The sequence below is a fragment of the Columba livia genome, chromosome 4, assembly GCF_036013475.1.
Source record: "Columba livia isolate bColLiv1 breed racing homer chromosome 4, bColLiv1.pat.W.v2, whole genome shotgun sequence".
Lineage (NCBI taxonomy): Eukaryota > Metazoa > Chordata > Aves > Columbiformes > Columbidae > Columba > Columba livia.
Window position 1 is genome coordinate 4570589 of NC_088605.1, and position 24411 is coordinate 4594999.

The following is a 24411-nucleotide window of genomic DNA, read 5'->3' on the forward strand; positions in this document are numbered from 1 at the left end:
CTTTGAACAGATGTCTTAAAATAGTGTGAGGGAAATTTCCAGGAAAGTCTCATATGCTTGAATTTTATTCTGTTTCACAAGTGCAATAATGATTTCAGAGATGACTGATGCTATTATTTTGTTTAGCTTGCAACACTTTGTGTATCGATTCTCTTTATTTTATTTGCACAAGTAAAAATAACTGTAATGCTAATCACCATACTAAATTGCTGAAAGAAAAAGAAAGAATATATATATAATTTCAAATTTTAAATAATATTTTCCTAGGCTTGCAAAATGTTTGCAAAATGTTCCCATATGTTTTTTGCTTCCTTCCCAGATTTAAGTGATATTTGTGTCTATGAGGGCAGTCATACTAGTCATCAAAAAAACATTCAAGCCTGCCGTTCAAAATAAACCTTTGTGTTTATCCTGTACAGCAGGTGAGACTGAAGGTTGAATAGTCAATTGGTCCAAAAATTGGGGGCAGCACTGAAGTAAAGAAATGGAAGCAAGGAAGCAGAGGAGAAGTTTTAACTGGGGTATTTTGGGAGACTGCATTTTCAGCAGAAAGGCTTAACAAACAAGGGGATGTCTCCACTGAAGCCTCATGAGCAATTTAGGTGTTTTCACAAGTCCAGAAACTACTTCATGTGTGAACGAGGATGACTTGGTGAGTGAGGAGGCATAAGAAAGCATATTGACCCATGGCAGCATCTTAACTCAGGGAACAGAAACACACTGTGGTGGAACTGAAGCAAATTCTTGAACACCTTCACATAGGCGTTCTGCAGAATATTGAGTGTCTAATGGACAAAACCCCAGCTTTTTTAATGGATGTATGAAAAAGGTGAAATGAAATTATGAAAAGCACCATGAAGATAGTTCTGATTCAGTTGAAAGAGAAATTACTCATAGCACTAGCTAGGCAACCAACTTAAGATTGTTTCTATGGAAAGAAATCAGATAATAAACAATAGAAATTCACTAACAGGAGTAAACCTTGAATCATATGACTGATGTGGGCAAGAAAAAGTAGGAGAGATGCAAGAACCTAGGAACTGAAGAGACAAATGACTATATTACCAAGCTCTCCTGCCTGTAATTACACTTTGTGACAATATTATTCTTACTAATATGCCTTCACCCTGCCCTTTCCCACACCTCAGACTCTTTGGGATGGGAGCAACGAGTCTGAAGACACTGACCTCGATGGAGGGATTTGAGATTTATTCTGGAGGTGTGTCTGTGTGCTTATACATAGGGATAAGCATTTGCATATGTTTGTGTAACAGAAGATAAATGTTAGATAGCATTTACAGGCTTCGCTGAAGTGATTTAGCAGGAGTAGGTGGTTACTGCCCCAGAATGTGGAAGGGGTTTGGTGACATGAGAGAGTAGGAGGATAATTAAGATTGCAAATATTATTTATGTCTTGTAGTTACTGTAGCTAACTCTTCTGTTTCTGGATGTCCAAATCTTTAAGTTCACTCTACATTTCCATATCTTTGTTTCATGCAAAATGTTCTTAATTTCGTTTTAGTAAAAGAAACTTCTAACCAATGGGCGTACACAGAGATATTTGAAAGAGTTCCTTAAAACATAAAGCTAAAAGACAATTAAAGAGAACACAAAGTATTCTTTTTAAAAAACGTGTGTATTTTAAAGAGTGTATATTTTCATAGTGTATATTATAATTTTAAATTGCCATTATTAGGTCTAAGGGTTATATCTTTCTCATTTTCAGCACAATATGCTGATGCTATCTGCAGGGGATATAAAGAGGGGAGTCATTCTACAAGGGTGCTCAGAAAAGAATTTTGAAAGGTATTAAAAATCAAAACATGTTGAAATGTTGGTATTATATTTATAACGTGTTCCAGGAATTGGTAGAGGAGATTCTTCCCCTTCCCCTGGTTTGCTAGTTCAACGCAAATCCTACAGCTGGATCAAATGCAAAATATTTTATAGATACACTGTTGCGGTCATAGAACATTTGTCATAACAAGCTAGTTAAAGCATAATTTAGCTGTATGAATGGTCTCTGATGCTATAGTAATTGACATTTAAAAGAAAGACTTGCATAGAAGAATGTTTAGATTGTTGGCTTTTTAAAGTAAATATTGCAGATCTTCTTTACAAAACAGAGTATTTCACCCCCTGTTTATGAAGCAGTAAACAGATCTGTTCATTTTCATTGCACCTTTAAAAAGATTATTTTGTCTGAATACTGATTTTACAGTGTTCAATTAAATACATTGCATTACTTTCAAAGTTAATAATCTTTTACGGTGTGTATCTATGCAGGAAATCACAAAGTAGCTGTTCTTATTTATTACAGTTTAGGTGAAGACGTGTCTCTTGTTTACTGGTAAGAATACAATATGTGCCCAAATTCTCAGTCCAGTTCACTGAATTACCCAGTTGATCCGGCCATTGTTGTGCATCGTTTCCCAGCAGAGCCCAGCTGGGATCTCACAGCTCCTACATAAATACCCCATACAGTAGGTGAGAATAGTACAGAGGTCAGAATTTGATTCATTTTAATTATTCTGATTAGGAAAAAAAAAAATGGAATAAAAGATATATAACAATGTTGCAATGAATCATAAAATTGTTTGGGTCTGAAGGTACAGTTAAAGATCATCTGGTCCAACTCCCCTGCCATGATCAGGGACATCTTTCTCTAGATCACGTTGCTTAAAGCTCTGCCCAATGTGACCTTGAATGTTTGCAAGGAGATGCTTCCAACTTCAAAATTTGAACTTAGAAATTCCTGAAATGCTTGTGAGGAGAAAAAAAAAAATCCCCATTTGCTCACAGTTTCTTTATTTATATCAGTGTGTCCTCTGGGGAATAATATAGCCTATAAAATCCATGCAGTTAGAGCAGCGCAAAAGGTGATAGGAGTATTTTTCTGTTATTCTTACTAATGTGCTTTGTTTATTTATTTTTTTTTTGCTAATAACTGTGATGTATAAAATGGTTTATGGTCTCATTCAATGACCTCAGAAGTCAGTGAGCTTCTCCACTCACCGTCAAAAACTTATTGGCAGGCATAGGAGATTAGATGCGATCATGAATTCTCATCCCAGAAACTGAAAATGGGTCTGTAATCATGAACGTGCTATAGAATAGGCTGATATAAATCCAGTTGGGTTATTAGGTTTTATTTCCAAAGGGAAGAAAAAATGGTCACATTTAATGCTGTAGATTCAAGGTTTACAAAAATAGCCAGTTATTATAATGCTTCTCTTTTCTTAGAAGAATAAAAAAGAGCAGAAGTGATAGCAAAACCAGTTAAGTCAATATAATTCAAAAGTCAATTTAGTTCACAAATCATAAGGATACCAAACCAAAACCTTTTGTGATATTCCATATTCAAAAGAAAATATTTTTCCAGACCAGTTTTTGCTGTGCTACAGCATTTCACTGCAGATATTTAATAGTGAATTAATTTAATGGCTTTTAGATAACTTCTTAATACAGAATCACAGATTGTCAGGGATTGGAAGGGACCTCGAAAGCTCATCCAGTGCAATCCCCCCATGGAGCAGGAAAACCCAGATGAGGTTACACAGGAAGGTGTCCAGGCGGGTTGGAATGTCTGCAGAGAAGGAGACTCCACAACCTCCCTGGGCAGCCTGTGCCAGTGTTCTGGCACCCTCACTGGGAAGAAGTTTCTTCTCAAAATTAAGTGGAACCTTTTGTGTTCCAGTTTGTACCCATTAGCCCTTGTCCTGTCATTGGTTGTCACCGAGAAGAGCCTGGCTTCATCCTCCTGACACTCACCCTTTATATATCTGTAAACATGAATGAGTCACCCCTCAGTCTCCTCTTCTCCAAGCTCCAGAGCCCCAGCTCCCTCAGCCTTTCCTCACACGGGAGATGCTCCACTCCCTCCAGCATCTTTGTTGCCCTGTGCTGGACTCTCTTCAGCAGTTCCTTGTCCTTCTGGAACTGAGGGCCGAGAACTGGACACAATATTCCAGGTGTGGTCTCACCAGGGCAGAGTAGAGGGGCAGGAGAACCTCTCTGACCTACTGACCACTCCCTTTCTAGTCCATCCCAGGTACCATTGGCCTTCCTGGCCACAAGGGCCCAGTGCTGGCTCATGGTCATCCTGCTGTCCACCAGGACACCCAGGTCCCTTTCCCCAGTTCAGTCCAACATCACTGCAGCTCAGCTCTCCCCCCATCACTCCTGGGAAGCACGGGGAGCAATGGAGAACATATTAATGCCAACTTGAACAATAACATTTTGCTTATAGGAACATTCTCTCTGATAATTCAAAAAAAAAAAAGCTCTGCTCTTACACGCTTACAATCTTAAATACGATGTTTTCTGCAGCTAAATTGTGGTTTTATAAGAAAGTGTTGAAATACCCAGCAACATTTTTAGACTACTACATTAATCTGTGTTAATTTTGCAAACAACATATTTTAGCTGTATAAACAACTGAGCAACAAATGAGGCTCATCTATCGTATGCACATTAGCAGAGTTCCTGTGGAAAAATTAAGATCTGTTCATATAATTGAGGAGCGTAAAATAACATGTGGAGAAAAAAAGGGGAAATTCTAGTTGAACAGGCAGCTGTGATACTAATATTTTAGTTTCAAGTGTCTGGTTCTGCAATTTGAAAAAGTTTTTCATAAAAAAGAAGTGGCAATTGAAATAAGATATTTAACATAGTACCTGATATTGGACATTACCTGTCTTAGCAGTGAAATTATTAAATATAACAATCAAGAAATCCTGGTTATTTTGAATTTTGATTAATTTTGATTGTGTGAAGGTAAAAATATAGTGAATTTGAATGATAAAATCATAATACACACACACACAAATGCATAAATATCTATCATCCAGATTTATTTTTGTCTTGTTAAAATTTGAAGTTACATCGAATATTTAAAATGACTTTGTGAGGCAGCAGCTCATTCTTCTGTGTCTTGTTGCAATTTGTTTCTGATGTAAAAAACATGTATATTTGGAGGGCAGAATGATATTGGAAATAGAGAATTTTACTAGGAGATGATATTTGTTGTAATAAACTATTCTGGAATTTATCAGTCAAAATTAATGCTGGCATAGGCAGCCATTCTGCTAGCCTCATTTATCCAGAATTTCTACTCTTTAGGTATAGCAGATGATTGATGGACATTCTCATCCTGATTTAGGAACTTATTCGAGAGATGAAATTTTATCCTTGAGTATACAGATATCTGTAAATGTGTGCTCACACTTGTGCGTTTAAGGCAGTTTTGTAAGGAAAAATATTGTACTAAAGAGAAGCGCATTAAATATCAATTTTTCAAACACACTCTCTTTTGTTTTGTATGAGCATGTGACATTAGAAAAACAGGCTCATCAGAAATGTTTATAGGTACCACACGTGATGTTGTCATGGGTTTCAGATTGTCCGCTCCCCATCTTGTCCGGGTATATCAGGGCCACATCCATCGGTGGGTAAACGTGATGGCCAGAATAACCGTCCTGCTATAGTATTGTTACCTTTGCCTAATTTTCTTACGTTATGGAGAAGCTTCCAAAATCACTTGGCATTGGCCATCACTTAGCCCTAAGTACAGACTAACCCCACCTTACAATTACTGTATTAGAAAGTATACAAATTTCAAAAATTATTAAAAATATAAAATTAAAGTGTTACAATATTACATTATTAAATGCTGAAGTATTAGCAATTTCAAATTATAAAATAAAATTTCAAAGCTCTGCATTGAAACTAGATGTTCTGTTGAGGTCCCTTCCAACCCTGAACATTCTGTGATTCTGTGAAATTATTGTGTCCTATCCATTCATCTTCTGGAGGTAACATTTTCTGATCCCAGAGAACAAGGTGTTAACATATAGATATTTCAGCAGAGAAGAGCGCTCTTGATATATTTAGAGGCTTGTTCTGCATCTTTCCAGAATACTTTGCAACACTGACTTGTTAAATGCTTTCCTGTGGCCAACCCCGGTCAACCCATCTGTGTTATGTGAAGTTCTTCTGAAGGTCAAACCTCCAAAACTGTTTTAGGACCGAGGCCAAAATGAGTTTCCACTTTGTAGATTCGCTTTTGCTCTTTCTACTGAACGGGTCACTAAATGGCTCTGCGTGTGTTCTGAAATTTTGCTCTCACGGAGTCTAAATCAGATATCCATATGATATATAATCTGACAAAATATAACCATTTCTGATCTTTTTGAAATGAATCTCTTATGAATATGAACAAAAGAAAACAAAAGCCTGTATTGCCTTTGTTGAAAAAGCTTATTAAGGGAAGATATTTTCTTTAAATTGTGCTCATCAGTCATTAAACCCAGACTCATACTCTCTTATTTAATCTCTACTACCTCTTGGTTTTGATCTAGGAGATGAACTCTGCATAAATATCTTAATGTATGTGTAATTATCCCTTAAATGGACAGCCATTTTAGCCAGCTAGTATACACAATTCGTTACTACCAATTTGTGTCACCTTTTGGCTTAGATAAAGCTCTTTTTTGATTCTTGTGTGGTTTTCCTCTTTCTTTTCAGTCCCTGCAACTTTTAGTAACAGTTTTCAAAGAAAAACCACAACAAGTAAAACAATAGGAGAAAAAAGCATATTTTCTTTCTGTTGAAATAGCCTGTTGTTATGCATCTAGGTATTAATTAATTGCAAGAATCCCCTCTGTTCTCTCAGAAGCATCAAAAGGGTATTTTCGTAACCCATGCTGTGATCACAACTTTTCTATTAAAATGACCTTTTACTACTGGTTTTCAAGACTAAGGAACAGAGTGGGTGTGCAGCATGATACACTTGCAAAACACACTTAAAGGCAAGTTGTGTTCTGCATTATTTCACAAATTAAATCTTAACTGAGGTGTAACTCTTAACACACCCCAAAATGCTAGTCTTTAACATGGGGAATCACATCTCCATCATGCGTTCCCTAAATGGGGAGCATTAGCCAAATACGTTTATAATTTACTGGGCATTTCCTGAGAGCTCATGAAAATCTATAAGATTCTTCCAGAGACATGAGTGCAGTACACAAGTTTTCACAAGTTGAGTTTTTACACTTCTCTCACACATAAAAGACTGTTAGAAAATAAAGTTCTGATTCTTGCTCTTGCTCCTGCAAAATAAAGAAAATGTAAAAAATAAAGACTGTTCACTTTTGACTAGAGAGGTAATATGCATCATGGTCCTACTTTAAGATGAGATGCTTCCTACCCATTTCACACTTTAGAAATAATTGCTTAACACAGTGCAGCCTATTTTATTCACAGTAACTTTTTCTCGGTAATTTACTTAGTAGTTTTGAAGTGAAAAGCATCATGCGGTGTGGAAAGCCACAGAGCTTCTCCTGCTGGGCTTTAGTTTATATTTTTTAAATTTCTTTAGGCGTTTGATCATCATGGAATTGACTCACCCTTAATGCTAATTGCCATACTAAAGAAAACTTAGCTAAAATATAGTCTATTAGAGGCAGAACTGGACTGGGAATTGGAAGTACGGTCTAGTTCCCATAGACTGTGGATTCAGTTTTTATCTTGTTGATGTACATCTTGATCATGTGTAACATGCAGATTCTCTACAATTTTTCCTGTTTTACTGGAATAATTGATTTTTATAGGAAACATTTATCCAATTCTCACTTTATAGACAAAGCCAGGTATTGGGTATCACATATAGGTGATAAATAGGAAGTGTGGAATGCTACCTTGTATTACTACTGAAATTGCTATTGAAGTCACTGCAGAGCCAACTTAGTGAATTATTAGAATGATACTATTTAAAATAGTTTATATCCTTATATATTAATAATAGTTTTAATTTGGAATGTCAAAGTTTAAGTTATATAGGAGGAAAAGAAGAAAACCAGATGCAGAGGTCAGTTGGCACTTTTACCACTTGCAATTATTTTCTGTATGTGTCTGTCATTAAAAGGTATTCTGAACAGCTGTAGGTGTTTGTGGATAACATTTAATAGTCCTTAATTTGTAATGAGACTTGTAAACTACCACATTTTTCTTGGTACAAACCACAAACTCTTCCCCAGTAGAAAATCTCCCGTAGTGAATTACGTGGTGCAACCTCAGATTGGTAATTCACCTCCAAAGCCAATGTCAATTGATAAAACAGGCATATCCAGGATAATTTAGGAATTTGACTTCCACAGACTTCCACCCCTTTTGAAAACATACACACTTGTCTCATTGGATGAATTTTCAAAAGCATCTAAATAACTAAGCAGGATATAAATAACTGGAGCTGACAAACCAAATCCAAGCACATTTTAATGTCCTTTGGATGACTGGTCTTCCTTTGACACCTTTGAAGGCTTGTTCAGTTTCATTTATGAACATCAGAATGAAGGTGGTGCCAATTAGCATCTGTTTCAAAGTTATTTCAGGTCTTCCACTAGAACCACAGGTTTCAGTCTGTTGTGATTTCATCCAACATTCTTTATTTTTCTTTTTCCACTTAATTTCCTACAAGAAGTCTTTGTGGCAATCTGCTAAAAGAACTATCTTGCTTTTAACCCTTTTGTAATATTCTGGGAGTTGTAGTTGTGACAGAAGACGAAAATATATTAAGGAAATGTGAATAATAGGATTATTATTATTATTATTATTATTATTATTATTATTATTATTATTATTATTATTATTATTATTATTATTATTATTATTATTATTATTATTATTATTATGCTAAGCAGAGTGTAAATAGTATAGTGGTTTTGTGTTGCGTATTCATATCCTATCTTTCATTTCCATTAGCTATTAGATACGCTCCAATGGCACTTACCTTAACAGATTCTATGCCATCATTATCAACATAACAGGGTTAACTCTTCATATTTCGCATTCATAGTAATAGCTCTTTTTGGAGGCATTTATGTGGATGTACATAGCTATTCATTCAATTACCTTGTGAACCAGGTAGGGATGGTCAAATTAATTACTGTCTCATTAATATAGAAGATAAAGGATCAAATCCAACTAAAGACCTCGGAGTCTATAAGCTTTGAATTACAAGAAGAACATTTTAAGTGATTTTTTTGCTGCAGGGTACCAGGACCTGGGCTATGCATTGTGACTCTTGAAGAACTGAAGTCACCTCAATCTGGGAGATTAACTGTGCTGAGCATAGTCTGGGCTCCAGTGCCATCTGGATCTTAAAAGGCAAGTTAGGGCTGGAAGAAGGCTTTTTCCAGCTCATGGTCTATCCTGGGAATGGGTATTGAGAGTTATTTCTTTGAAAAGTCTTAAGTGAGGTTCCTTTGTATCTAAATCACCCAGAGGTCATTCTACCAACTGTATTATTTTTTTAATAGTTGAGTATCGCTCAGGTAATGAGAGGCCTCATCTAATTTCCTGTGTGGATTCAAGGGATTCAAGAATCCTTATTTCCTCTATACCTCTAGACAGGGTGTATATTAATATTTTTTCCGATCCTGCTGAAACGGAGCTGTGGTGCAGCTTGGGACCAAAGGGTCAGAGGGATTTGAGGAACTCACCCTGTCGTATCCCACCTGGGGACACCAGACAGGGCTTTGGGGACAGGTTTGCATTGTTTTGTCCTTTTGAATCCATCAGTCTTGCACTTCTGCCTTTGAGGTGGAGAAGGAGTTCTCCCTTCCTTTCCTTGCCCCCATTTCATCCACTGAATCCAAGTCATCTCTTTGATGATTGCAAAAATATCACTTATATTTAGTGGGAATTTGGAGTGTCTGCAAAAAGTGAATGTTCAAATCATTCAGTGGAAATAATGGTAAAACTCCTGCTGACTTGAGAGGGAGCACAGAGAGGCTTTGTAAATGCACCAGTTACTGTTTCAGCAAAGGTCTTTATGCATTTAGATTTTTTTCTGAGAACAGAAGAAAAGCCAAAAAAGATTCTGCTATCTACATGGAGAAATAAAGACTCTAATCAGTTCATAGATTTAAAGCATTATTTTATGCCTAATTAGTTTGTAATAACATTTACAAAGGGTTGGGGCTTTTTTTTCTTCTGTAAAAAGAGTTGATGAAAATGTCATAGAGTTACTTTCAACAGTCCTTGGCTTCAGATATCCCACATGGTCATTCTTTTATTTTGCGGTGGCTTTTACACTAATGCCCTGTAATTGTGTTTCCCTTCCTCTGATTAAACTGACAAGTAATTTGAATGGATGTCACTTAGCACATTGATCTGAAGTGGGGACAGAAACAGACCATGGCTTTGCTCTGTAAAAATAGAAGGATGCTTGGGATTTAAAGGAGGATGCTTGAATGTCTGCTTGGGGTTTAAATAGTTCTATTATTTTTATTTTGTTTTGTTTTGTTCCATCACCAATGCCTCATGGTTGTGATGTTCTACAGAGGAATGCGTGGACACAAAGAAGCCAGTACTCGAAGTGAATGATTAATTATAGTAATGAGGATTGAGTTATTTTCTTTTCCAGGGTTTCCTCTCTCTCCCTTCATTAAAAATGGTAACTCAAATTACAGTATGTGTTCAATTAAACCTCATGTGCATAGTTTGCTTACAGGTCAGACTGAAAAATCTTGCTGCCAGACACATGTCATAGTAGTGATGAATTTGAAAAAGCTTTTAATTCTGTTATAAGTACAAATACTGGGTTAGCATTGACTTCCAGCTGCATACATTGATGAACAGATTTTTGGTAGGAAATAAACAAAATCTCATTTCCTTGTGGATCATCCAAGCAGTATAAGCACGATGCAGTTAAAAAGAAAGAAATGCAGATATAATATTTCATAAATATCTCATTAAGAGATCGATTATGTAGTGACGAATGCAACCAACTAGTTGAAATACAATTTTTCAGTGATGTTTGATGATCAAAGCACTGCAAGCACAGTCAAGACAATCCTACAAACAGGCCAGATTTGGGGGTGTTGAACTCTAAGATTATATAACCATCTTTATTCCATTAAGATCAATTCTACATCTAAGCAGCATGGTGTATTTGGAACTCAAATATGTTCATTAAAAATGTTCATTTAATACCTGTAAAGGTTGTGATGTCTTTGTTGTACTTCCAACAGTCACTTCATTTGTCAGAGATGTCTGTTTGTTTAAAAAGCCCCTTCACACTACAGAAGTCGACCCAATGGTCAAATATTGTCATCAAATGGAGCCTTTTCTTAAATATGTAAACAAATAGGAAAGTCATTTCTTGCAACCAAATAACTTTATGTACTTTTCCCATTCTACTTAAGAGCGATGCCTGAAAAATACTGAAAGCATGTTTTCTAGGGATGCTTAGATGTCTATGTTTAATTCGGTGAATAACATTCATCCCTGTGACTCATAAATTAAGAATTATTGTCAAGCCAACTAGGAAGAGTTTGGCTACAAGTGCTTTCTAGTGAATGAGTCATAAAACTGAGGCCAGTGGTCATACCAGGCACCCATATCACTTCCATTAAGAGTTCTAACAAGTATGACCACTAATCTGTAGCAGATTTACTCAATAGATTTTCTGAATTTAGATGCCTGTGATACTATTCATTACCTATCATAAGGTGTCCTGAACTTCTCTGCCACTCCTCTTTTCATAGTTGCTGGTATAAACATTTTAACAGATAAAATCTTAATGGAAAATATGATAGAATGTTTTATTAATAACTATTTCATTAGTTAGTAACCTTAATTATTATGCTTGTAATGATAGAATAAACTTTTCTCAAGACCTTGTATTAAAGTGGGTAACTTTTACCACTTTATTTGCACAGTCCTTCACTATGAGCTTCCCATAGTTGAAGAGAAAGAAAAAAAATCCGTATTATCTCCTTTTCCTCCAGTTATTTTAGATTAAGAGAAACCATCCAGAAGTGATTTAAAAGCATATTGCAATTTACAGCTGAAAAGCAGTTGGTGGTTAAATGAGGAGATTGTAGTGGGCCGTTTGCAAATGGATAGCTGTGGAAAAATTAGAATAATCTCAGATTCTGGGGTAAACATTTCTGACCTTCTAAATGGAAATATCTGCAAGATTTCATTGAACTGATGAGTGGGGAGATTGTCAGCAGGTGTAAATTAGCGTGGCTTCAGTGAAGCTGATGGTTTTGTAACAGTTTACACCATCCACATTTCTGTCCTCTACAATTCTGGTTTTTTATATGCATTTAAGCGTAACAGCATTGATTATGTGTACTGACATCTTCTGAATAGAAATGTGCAGTTTATTCTATGAAAACCCTGATGTTTTTTCCCTTTGAGTCCTGTGACGTCCATTGCAAAGGAAAAAACTATCTTTAATTAAAAAATACTCTGCAGATCAGTGTTCTAATACAAACTGTTAAAACCAGAAAGGAGTGAAGAGAAGCTTCAGAGGCATCAGTTCTCAAGGATATTAGGACAAAAATCTGGATCAGAAGTACACTGGGATGCTAACACTTGTATCACCTGCATTTGCAGTGATATAGATCACATTACACATGAATCAGAGTGGTTTATTCAAGACTTATCAGAAAACCTGGCTCAGGTTGTCAGTCTTAGCTCTTCCAACTGCATTTCCTTGTTTTCCCCTATTATCAACAAACTCCTGTTCCAAACTAGGCTAGTGTTGTCACATGTCTTTATCTGAGAAAGCTCAGATTAGAGAAATCCAGCTATAACTGGGTTTTTGTTGTTGTTGTTTTCTGCATTAGGTCATGTTGTTTCGGTGACCAGCAACTGTCTCTTGCAATCACACCTATAATTACAAAGTAAGAAACAGTTTTTATGTAGCATTGTCCCAAGGCCATTGGTAGTGATGCCTAAAATATTAAAGTGGTGTACGAGTGTTTTAAGGGTTTTGAAGGATGAAAATGAGCGTTGAGAAACAAGATTGTTAAGATCCAATGCCTAATCTAAGATTTATGAAGTTTATCCCTTTTAGACAGTGGGAAGAAAGTGAATTATTTACAGGACCTCAAAATATCACGATCTGAAAGTACAGGAAGCTCTTTTGGGGAAGCTTGTTCATAGTCTTTAAGGTGCTAATAATTTTAATTCTTTGGAAGAAAATAACCCAAAACACACAGAATTTGTCCCAGGTGATGTCTCTAGCCTGGTCTTTAGGAGGGTTATAATCCTATAGTTATTAAGCAGGTGTTTTATCTCATAAAAATTAGCTGTTTAATAATTGATCATCTAGTACCACAAAACCCCCATCCACTGCCAATGGAGAGAAGCCACCTTGTGTGGTGATATATGTCCCATATTAAAATAAATCTGTAAGACAGATCGGTGCTCTAAAAATGTGTGTTACTATGTATTGAACATAGAAGTATAGAAGTAGTAAGATAACTAGATTTTATTCAATATTTCTAGATGATAAAATTATACTAGATGGTCGTACCCTGAAAACTATGGCTGTTTTATTGAATGGCAGTGCACTGCATTATGGTCTGAATTTAATTAAATGACACAACTCTTAAATGATGGCAGGATATTCTTTCTATTAGGAAGAACTTCTACTAGGTGCACAATGTGTATGTTTTACCTACTGAAAACTCAATGACATTTATATGTTACACTTGCCTTGTGGTTTAGTAAAGTCCCACCAGTTGTCTATTCTGCATTTGTGGTACCTTAGTATGCTGTTAAATCCAGTCTTGGCTAGTAGCTATTATAGAAGAGAAGGACTGTATCCTCACCACAATGATCTTGGAAACTGTAGTTCAAAAATTCACAGAAATATTCAATGTATTTCCATAAATGTAAAGAAAGAAACAAAAAAAATCAACAAATTGCTACCTCGTTCTCAAGAATTAAAACGTTCTCAATTTTTGATAACCTCTAATATGCCATTATAAATCTTCAGGCAATCCTCTTGATTGTTTGGTTTTGTTTTGGGGAAGTTTAGATGCCAGTACGTGATTATGGGTAAATATCAGTTAATAGTAGCAGCTGCCACTTGGGAACTAATAAGATCGAGCCTTGATTGTAAATCATCTTTGAAATCAAACTGCTGTCACTGATAATGTTTATTGCTAAAAGACAAGAAGTAGTTACTAGAGTGAGTTATGCAAAACAAGAAAAGCAATAGCCACTAACCAGCCAAAGTAAAACACATACAAGTTGTCCCTCTGGTGAGAAGATAAAAGAATAAACCACACATGGTTGATATTAAACACGCAGTTTAAATCACCAGTTCACCACCTGAAGGCATTTAGAGTGCTTAGAAACATACATAAAAGAGAAAAAGAGTCTTCTACAACCGTTTACACCTTCAGTTTTCATAATTTCTTGATTTCATTACATATTTAGTTTTAATTGTCTGCAGATCTAGATAAAAATTGCTTGGATCCAGGCCATGTTCAAGATTTGTGCACCTGAGCTATTGATATCATGTCCAGCTTATGGTTCATTTATATCTTATTGGCTTTATTTACTGTCTGGGATTGCAGGGATGTGGCTTACCCAGTTTTCTGCATAGTTGCGATTATTTATGCTACACTGGAACCAATTACACTCACTGTGATCTGGTCACAAATTTGTAAGGTAATTAAAAGCTGCTGAAAGCAATTGTTTTGTTTTAGGAGAACTTCTTGTCCGTAACACACATTTATGAGCAGGTTATTTAGTGAATGGCATTCTAGAACTGAGTAATATTGTGGAAGCACTGTGAAGAAAGCCTATAATTCAGTTTTTTATTGCGAAGTGGCACTATATATACCAGGATTTTTCTGTCTTGTCCTTCCTGTGTTCTGACTGAAGCTTTTTCCTTCACAACTGCATAAAGAAAAGCTGAGAGACCCAAGTAGAAAAAGGATATCTAAGCAATCTGTTTCTCCCCTGTATATACAAAATGATCTTCTTCTTCTTTTTTTCTTTCTCCTTAAGAAAAAAGTGATTGACTAAGAGGTAAAGGAAACACAAGTTTTCATTCCATATGAGGTGATTCTCTAGATCTAGTTACTTAGAATAAATGCTAAAAAAAAGCCAAAATTGTCTACAGGAATAAACATAAAGAAGGGATAAAATCGCTGAGTACAACAGTAATTTGTGTTCACACCGTGTTCCTAAGAGCTTTCCTCACCATGCCATTTTATTTTATCCATTGAAGGACCACATAGATCCAAAATATATGTTTTCCTGAGCCATCTCTTTAGCTAATAGTTAGAATTTTCAGCTTCCAATGAAATTTAGTCTCTGTTCACTTCTGCTAGAGCATGTAGTTTAGCCTTTTTTTGACCCAAAATTATTCTTCTTAACCTGTCAGGAGGAGACTATATATTGGTATGTTTAAACCTACTTTTCTGCTTAAAAGCACTGATGCAGCTTATGTCTGTTGTTCAAAATGTTTTTCCTCTTAGTACTAGGCTTCTCTTCATCACTTTTAAAGGGGCTATTGAACATGAGCATAGTTTTTAAAGAGTGATGTTGTCCAACATTTAAAATAAAATATTAGGACAGATATATTTTTGAGCCGCTATTTACACCTTAATAAAACATTGTGTTATTGAAGTTCCAAATAAACTGTAAATAATAGAACCATCTACCTAGTGGATGATGAAAATATAAAAGTATATCAAGGTTTGGAGGCTTTTGGATCAATAGATAATATTTCCACCTGTCTCTTAGAGGCTAAGTTACCCGATTAATGGCAGTGAAGATGTCTTGGACATGCAACATCTAATATGTTAGGAGACTGAGCTCTCCCAGGTATTCTGGCTTATATCTACAGAAGCAGAAAAGGCAGGGCAATGGGTGAAAGCACTGGTCCCTAAATTTCTTACACAGTTTTAGGCTGTAACTGTAATTATTATTATTATTGATAAATTGGATGACTGAGCTTCTAAATTATACACTCTAAAGACAAAGGACAATAGTTTTCTCTAACATCTCTCATTTAATTGTCATACACGTTGATTCCTTGTCTATGATGTTATGTTGTACGTCTGCAGTTGCTGTACTTTTTGTGGTTTGTTTGGCACTCCATCCCCTTCTTTAATAGGCTACTATTGTCAGCCATGTTCATCTGACATTGCTTATATATATATATATATATATGTATATATTTAAATATGCTCAAAGTAGTGGGTTTGCATCTCACACAACTGTAAGTAAACCAAACTTGTAAATAGAAGGATATTCATTACCATAATGAAACTCTTCTCCCAAGTAGCAAGTGATAGGACAAGAGGAAATGGCCTCAAGTTGTGCCAGGGGAGGTTTAGATGTGTTCAGTCAGGAGATTATGATCTGGTGGCAATTACAGAGACATGGTGGGACAGCTGACATGACTGGAATGTAGTCATGGATGGCTATGTCCTTCTCAGGAAAGACAGGCCAGCCAGGCCAGGTGGTGGAGTTGCTCTTTAAGTGAGAGAGCAACTACAATGTACTGAGTACTGTCCAGGCACGGATGAGGGGTGAGTTGAGAGTCTGTGGGTGAGAATTTTAACTTCCTTGATGTTTGCTGGAAGGACTGCTAGGCCAGCCAGCCCCAGTCTAGAAGGTTCCTCCAGTGCATTGACGATAACTTTCTGGTGCAAAAGGTGGAGGAGCCGACTGGGAGAGGTGCACTGCTGGACCTCATCCTCACCAGCAAGGAGGGTCTGGTTGAAGCGGTGAAGGTCGAGGGCTGCCTTGGTTGCAGTAACCACAAAATGGTGGAGTTCAGGATCTCCCGTGGCAGGAACAGGATAGCAAGCAGAATTGCAACCCTGGACTTCAGCAGGGCAAACTTTGGCCTTTTCAAGCAATTGCTAGGTGAAATCCCATGGGCAAGGCTGCTTAAAGGTAAAGGGGCCCAAGATAGTTGGTTAGTGTTCAGGGACTGTTTCTGCCAGGCACAAAATCAGAGCATCCTGACACATAGGAAGTCAAGGAAGGGAGCCAGGAGACCTGCGTGGTTAAACAGGGAACTGCTGGGTGTGCTCAAGTGGAAGAGGAGGGTTCATAGATCATGGAAGGAGGGGCTGGCCACTTGGGGAAAATATAAGTCTGTTCTCAGTGGGTGTAGGGAGGCAACTAGGAAAGCTAAGGCCTCCTTAGAATTAAACCTGAAGAGAGGGGTCAAGGACAACAGAAAGAGCTTTTTCAAATATGTGGCAGATAAAACTAACACCAGAGGCAATGAAGGCCCACTGATGAACGAGGTGGGTGCCCTGGTGACAGAAGATACAGAGAAGGCAGAGTTACTGAATGCTTCTTTGTCTCTGTCTCCACTGTCCTGAGGAGCCCCGTTCCGCTGAGGCCCCAGAGGAAGTCAGGACAATGGACGAGTTTGTCTTGGTTGATGAGGACTGGGTTAGGAGCAATTAGGCAACCTGGACATCCATAAATCCATGGGTCCACATGGGATGCACCTGTGGGTGCACTCTTGATTTCGTGATATTTTCAAAGGGTTAGAAAAGAGTCTCCAGTTAGGTACCTCATGCTGATCAAAACAATTCTGTAACAAGCAAGTTGTGGGATATAAATATCCTTAATAGTTGTGAAAAATGTTTTGGGGGGTTTTTGTTTTGCTTCAGCAGTACAAACTGTGAACAGCTCGTGAAAAGAAGGAAGGGAGGGAGAGAAAAAAGTCTTTTTTCAAAAGGAAAAATGGCACTATGTCTTAGCACAGATCATTCTAGCAGATGCTGAAATTTCTTACCATCTTTAAGTGCTTTTTGTTATTATTTTATTTATCTTCCTAATTGAATGAAGTTGAAGATCCCAGTCTAAGTAAGTGTTTACCATGATATTATTCATTTTTAACTGTGAAGCTTTTTGCACTTTGCTTAATATAAGGAAGGTGAAGTTTGTGTTCTGTATTTGTTCTATTGTTCAAATAATATTGTTGGCAGTGGTTGTGACTGTTGGCATTTTCTAGAGTGAAAATATGAGACCATGATTTCTTCCACCGTCTGGACAGGTGGCAAATCAGTCTTAAAAATTCTTGAAAAATGTATTCAGAGAGCTGGATTTTCTATTACCTGATCTGGGAGGGAGACTTCAGCCTTGGGTGAGAAGTGCATTGGAAAACCCATTCCTGACCTGGGGGACTCTGCAGACAGCACAGCCCCTGGTTGAGAGCCCATGGAAATCATCTCAACCTGATCAACTGAGAATCAATCCAACAGGCAGGGAAAAGCTTTAAGGAAATTAAGATGGGAGTAACAAAGATTGAGGGAATAAGTTGAAAATATCATGGTTAAAAACAGTATTCAAATGCTGTTAATGGCCACTAGGAATCAGAGACCTGATTAATATATTCTTCTGGAGCTAAGTTCTCCTCATTACACCAGGAAGAGATGTAATTATGTCCACAGAAACACTGAATACCAATATTTCAGCACTCAGGGAATTCTGTGCATTTCTCCTTTTTCTCTTTTTAACCCAATGCCAGCAGCAATTTTTACTTCCTTTTCATCCCATTTCTAAGGTATCTTTCTCCTCTTTACAGAAAAAGATTACCAGAGAAGTGCTATAAGGCGCAATACCAAAAATGTATGTTGTTTTTTTTTCAGAAACACAGGAAGCCACTAAATTCCTTTCTGTCCCTTCTAGGAATGAAGGCCAAAAAAATTATCACAGAGCAACGTTAATACAAGAGTATTTAAGGACTTAAATAAATAAACTTTAATAAACTTATATTTTCAGCACATAGCAGATGGTGTTTGACAGACCTGCCTGGAGCTGTGTAACATCACATGCCATGCTATTTATTTTTCAATAATGTGATTTACTAAACAAATTTCTCCTTCTTTGAAATCATGCAGTGAGGAAAGGGTTTTGTATACAGATGAAAAGGCAGTAGTCATTTTAATACAGGTGAAGAACACTTAAAATTCCTGGATAACTAAAAACTGTGCAGAACATACAAAGTGTCTCTGACTTCAACTGTATTTGTATATGTTAATAAAATATTGCCACTGAGAGAGCTCAAGTGGATCTCTGTCCACTTGATATCCCAGCAGGGAGGTTTTCGGGAAGCGATACAGAACAGGCCTTACTCTATTTTGGAAGGAGAAGGGGTTGGCCAGATGGATGTCAACAGTTTGTGTTGTGTGGCCTAGGGATCACAGAAGGGTCCCCAGTTGTCTTGCATTTCACAATAGGATGTACCTTAAGGGCCACTGTTTATTTAATTTAAAACTAGACTAAAAAAGTTACAGGATAAATTTGAAGAGAGGCTTAGGAGAGGTGTTAGATACAGACTACTACAAACCTAGTCTCATTTTCCTCCTATGAGCAATATAAACCACTCAGGTTAGGAATCTAAATTACAAACTTTTAAAGCAATATAAAAATATCTACATTTTTCACATGACCCTTTAAGGAATTTCAGGAGCCTTTGCTCCTAAATGGTACAGTTTGCCAAAAACCTAATTTATTCAGTGTCATTGTGTCCTGTAGCTGACAACCCTGCAATTCCCAAGTTCTCATTCAGGACAATGTTCCGACCCCTTAAATAGATGCCAGGCAGTAAGTGCTTGATCTCCCACATTGGAGGGGAAAACAAAATGACATCTGCCCTGCATGAGATCAGTGAAGAAGAATTGTTATCTTCTTGTTTTGCTTGAGAGCTGTAAAATACCATCCCAATGTAGCCTTAAGTGTCAATATTGATTATTCACATTGTGTTAATATTCACTATAATTTGCACAGTTTAGCAAATACTTCCCTGGTTTTATGGAAGCAAAAAAGGTATTCTTTGCCCCAGCAAAAAATGTCTTCAAACATTTGGTGTGGTTATGCATCTTTCTAAGCCAATATGTTAAAGCTTAAATAATAGAGAAGGAAGAGAATAATTTAAACAATATTACAGAAATTGAATTATTTGACTGGGAAAACAAAGCATCCCAGAATTCTAATGTCACCAAGAATACGTGGTTCAGCCAGTAAACAGCTGGAATAATTAAAAACTTTCTTAAAAAATAGCTTTGTAGTTTAAGAGACTAGGAACCTGACTGAGACCAGCTTAGCTGGCACTCTCCATTGCGTCATTTCAACAGGAGCATCTTCCTGTACCAAACTTATTAGCCTCACTTTACTTGAGAAATTGCAGCTTGAAAAACTATAGATTGTGTACACAAATGCCAGCTGCTTTCTTGGACAAAATACGGGGAACTGAATTCAGGGCATCTGCCACTAAAAGCATGTGCTGAAATTGCTTAAGCTAAAGAGCTGTAGTTCTTTAGCTGGGGACCAGAAGAAGTCAGGGAAAGGATGAACACAAGAAAAATGAGATAAAAATATCAGCAGGTTACACAGATGCTTCCTCTTGTATCACAGCAAATACTTTCTCTCTATTTCCTGGTGTGAATTTGTGTTCTTTGTGAAAACCTAAGAGGTAAATGTAATGTTTTACATTAAAGTCTCATGGTGCTTGATATTTTTGTGGTTGAATTTCTAATCAAAAAAAGAGAATGGGTTTTGCAGACATCTAAATGGTCATAGATGCATTGGCCTCATATCATAATTAGAATTACAGACAATAGTAGAAAGCAGGCGTTCCCTCAAATGAATGCTTAAAGCAGATGACTGGAACACGCGCCACTTACCAACGTGGCCTTGTAGAGCTGATAACAGCACTGTGCATTTGAGAGTTCATTATTGAAAGGGAATGTTTAGTCCCCATCCCACCCCAAAAGTGACTTTTCAATAGTTCCCAGAAACATATGCTATTAGGCTCAGCTGCAAATAGAAAATTCCTCTTAAGCATATGCAAGAAACAATTCAAAATAAGAGTATTTGAAAACAGTGTTGGGAAGGAAAAAGTGCGTCCAGAAAGAATGGAAGATCGTTTTGATTCCTGATGAAAAGCTACCAAACAGAGCTCAATGTGATGAGAGATGTGACAAATCTTTAGAGAAGCAGATTTCTCTTAAGAGAAAGGTAGTAGAGATGACAAATTCGCTTAATGTTTTTTTGTAGCATTGAACCTACAAAAAATTCTTTTTCATTGGTTATAAGCCACAAAAAGCTTTTTCCCCCCTTTTTAATCTTCATGAGGTTTTTTGCTTTGAGACTTCCTGCAGGAAAGTGTTTTAAGTGGAATTCATCTTTACACCGCACCTAATGTCTGCCAATATGATTCCTGTTGCAGGCATAGGGACCATTTTCCTTCTGTCCTCAAGCTGTGTTGCTGCTTATTATCATGTTTAATGTTCCTACTGCCTGGCAGGATGGAGATTAGAAACTCTTAATATTCGTTTTATGGTGAAAGGTCTTGCCAGATTTTTGGAGTATAAGCTATAATATATGCACATTATTTATTGGTGGAAAAGTTCTGAAGTTGCCAGTGAGTCACCTTAATCTTTCTTCTTATCTTTTTAGGATTGCTTTAAAATAATCTGGTATGTCCTCACATGTAAACATGTTAAAATAAACATTACAGTAGAAACAACAGCTTGATGGAAGCAAACAAAAAAGATATGCACAGATTTCCTTTGATAAATCAGTATTTTTTTTAAAAAAGTCTGTATTTTCTGGACTATTTTTCTCTAACTCCAACATTCATTCTTAACAGACTGGAAGGAAAGAGAAGGGGGACCCACTCAACATTGCTATTGACAAGATGACCAAGAAAACACGAGACCTTCGGAGACAGGTAATCTATGCTTTTTATAACGCTTCTTGATTTTCAGAGAAAGCCATTGCTTTTCACCTTCAGACTGGTTTTGCCACTTGTAGAGGCATAAAGAATATGTGTCCTTATTTAGATATGACACTACATTACACATAGCATTAAGCAAAGGAGGAGTATTTACTGAGCCAAAAATGGGAGACTGAAGCATATTCCAAGTGTAACTCTCAATGGTCTTAATATGTGGGAGGGTAGGCAGATCGGCCAGACGTTCACTGCCTTTGCAGCCCAGCAACCACAGTCATAAAAACACTGGCATATGTGCGTATTTGTATTTATTTGAATGCTCTAATTGAAATAACAGGAATGATGAGCAGATTATGAAAAAGTTTGTAAGAGCAGAATGTTTTCAAAGAAAACTTCTAAGGTATGGTGTTTAAGAAAGATCCTATGAAGATATGGAGAAGGCTAATAAATAACAGGTTGGCCAGAGAGGTGGTGGATGAACCATCCCTGGAGACATCCCAGGCCAGGCTGGACGGGTCTCTGAGCAACCTGAGCTGGTGAAGATGTCCCTGCTCATGGCAGGGGTGGCACTGGATGAGCTTTGAATGTCCCTTCAACCCAAACCATTATATGATCCTACGAATAACTGTAGAGCACAGTTTAAACCGTAAAGATCAACTTTCTTATATTACATTTATCATTGTGTTTGGTAATAAATCTGAAAGATTTCTTCAAAAAGCTTGAGATGGAAAAGAATATAAGGGAGATGGGTAAACAAAAGGTTTGTCTTTACACTTTTAAAGTTAAGACATGAGGATTGCCTCCTTTTACCTCTTTTTTCTGCTTTTGGTATGATCCCAATTTTGTATTTTCTGTAAAAAATTATTTAAAAAAAATCTGCAATTAAAAAAATTATTCAGAATTATTCAAAGTCCACAAATCTACAAGACTAACCAAGGACTTAAACACAGCTTCAAATACCTATTTGCAATGTGATAGTTTCAGAGTGGCCCCTACAGACATTTTGAAATCAGTGCTCTGCACTGCTAAAACTCGGTTCATTTCATCTCTTCCTTTAAGTCTTAGCAAATGTGTTTGAGGATCATATTCTCAGAGCTTATTTCTCCAAATAAAAAAAAAAAAAAATATTGCAGTGGACTTAGAGATAATATGAATCATTGAGTGTCCTGTACAAACCTCCCATCACATCTGTTGATCAGCTAATGACAGAAGAAAGATCTTTGTTGTTCTGACCTCCTAATTTCTGGGATCCCAGGTTCTGCAGTGGAGCTTGTACCATGTGTTGCCTCCCACCTCTGTTCTTCTTGCTTGAAGGAAGTAGCAGACTAACACATGAGTTGCTGTTCTGTGTGAGGTTCTCAGCAGTTGCCTGAATTACTCATCTCTAAAGCCAAATTTACTCCGAAACGTGATATAAAAGTGGCACCTTTCTTAATAAACTGTCTGCTTCTCATGTAGATTCAGCCCCATGGGTGTTGAATTCAACCTCAGAAAGGTTGGAACTCTGTATGTGGGTAAAGTGAAGTACATATATAAATATTTTCCTGCTTGGAGATGAAGCTTTTAATATAGTTTCTGATATTTATGAAGGTTAATCATGTAGGTATAATGTTTATTAAATTTTGGCAGTTGCTAGTAAACTAATCGAGATTAGATCATAATTGTGCTAGGTTTTGCATGGCATAGAGGAAGATGGAGTCTCTGCTTTCAACAATGTATGTTCCGTATGTTCTGTACATCATTATGCTTTAGAAGCATAATCAATGTTCTGCTTCATCACATGTATAATCAACAGGATATTGTGTGTGTCTACCCAGACCTGCCTATACATCCTCTGCTAAATTTCAGAAGATGAGGATATCACTGAGGGCTTAGTTTAACGGCTGGGAAGAGGAGCTTGAAGATTAAGAAGAAAGGAACCACAGCTGAGATTGCAGTTTTATACCATTTCAGTCTGTTTCGGGGTAAATCATGGGAGAGACAACCAACTTTCAATACCATAATGTCTTTTGGTTTTAATGAATCGTTTTAAAGCAGCCTTGCTTGTCAGATTTATGAAGCTTAATGTTACCACAGTAAAACTGGACAATCTACAAAATATGTTTTGGTAATGAAGAAGGTACATATATTTCATTTGGTAGGGAGGCTCCCTTGCAAGACGTCAGTAGTCAGCCATCTAAGACTGATATTTCTTTCTCTGCCCAGGTTACTTAGCTTTTAATTTCTGAGATTTTAGTTTATTATCTACAGAACATGCGGACGTGAAATGATTGTGGTTGGGATACAGGGTGCTAAAATTCCATCTCACAATTTACAGTCACATCAATATTTCCTATTCCGATGGGATTACATCTTTTATCCTCATCATTTAAACTCTTCTGGGCATTGGAAAACTATTATGGAGATCTAATTATGTCTTAATATAAACTGCCTATGAACCTAAGCCAGACTGCACAAGTTGTTGGAGGCAGACAAGTCTCACCAACCCATAGCTTACCGCTGCCATTTCTTACTTGTTTGTGAACAATGTGGGAAAAAAAGGCATAGAATTCTGTGTCTGATAAGAAGTTGTGCCAATTGGCAGGATTTGGGGTCTTCTTCCCCACTGGCACACAAGTCTGTTGTTAAAAAGAAAACAAAAATAAAGAAAAAAAACAGAAGAAAAAAAACATCTTTCATTGTGTAGTACAGCAAGCTAGAGCAGCAGCAGGGTGCTTGTTGATGCCAGTTATTTTGTTTGCTTGTTTGCATAGGGAAAAAAAAATAATGCTAACCTATAGCTTCAATACTACCACTGATCATAAAGCAACGTGCACATGTGGTGTTAGAACCACTGCAACCTTAGGGTGACATTGAAACAAAGATAAGCAGGAAGGACACACCAA

At 36.9% G+C, this 24411-nt stretch overlaps 1 protein-coding gene across 6 annotated transcripts in view; it reads left to right on the forward strand.

Annotated features, from left to right (window-relative positions):
- CTNNA2 (catenin alpha 2) overlaps positions 1–24411 on the forward strand; it is a 486439-nt gene that overhangs the window by 348616 nt on the left and 113412 nt on the right. For all 6 annotated transcript variants that reach the window (XM_065060245.1, XM_065060243.1, XM_065060244.1 and 3 more), the window contains one exon: positions 21443–21523. In XM_065060245.1, the coding sequence (XP_064916317.1) occupies positions 21443–21523 (81 nt within the window). The remainder of the gene's footprint in view (positions 1–21442; positions 21524–24411) is intronic.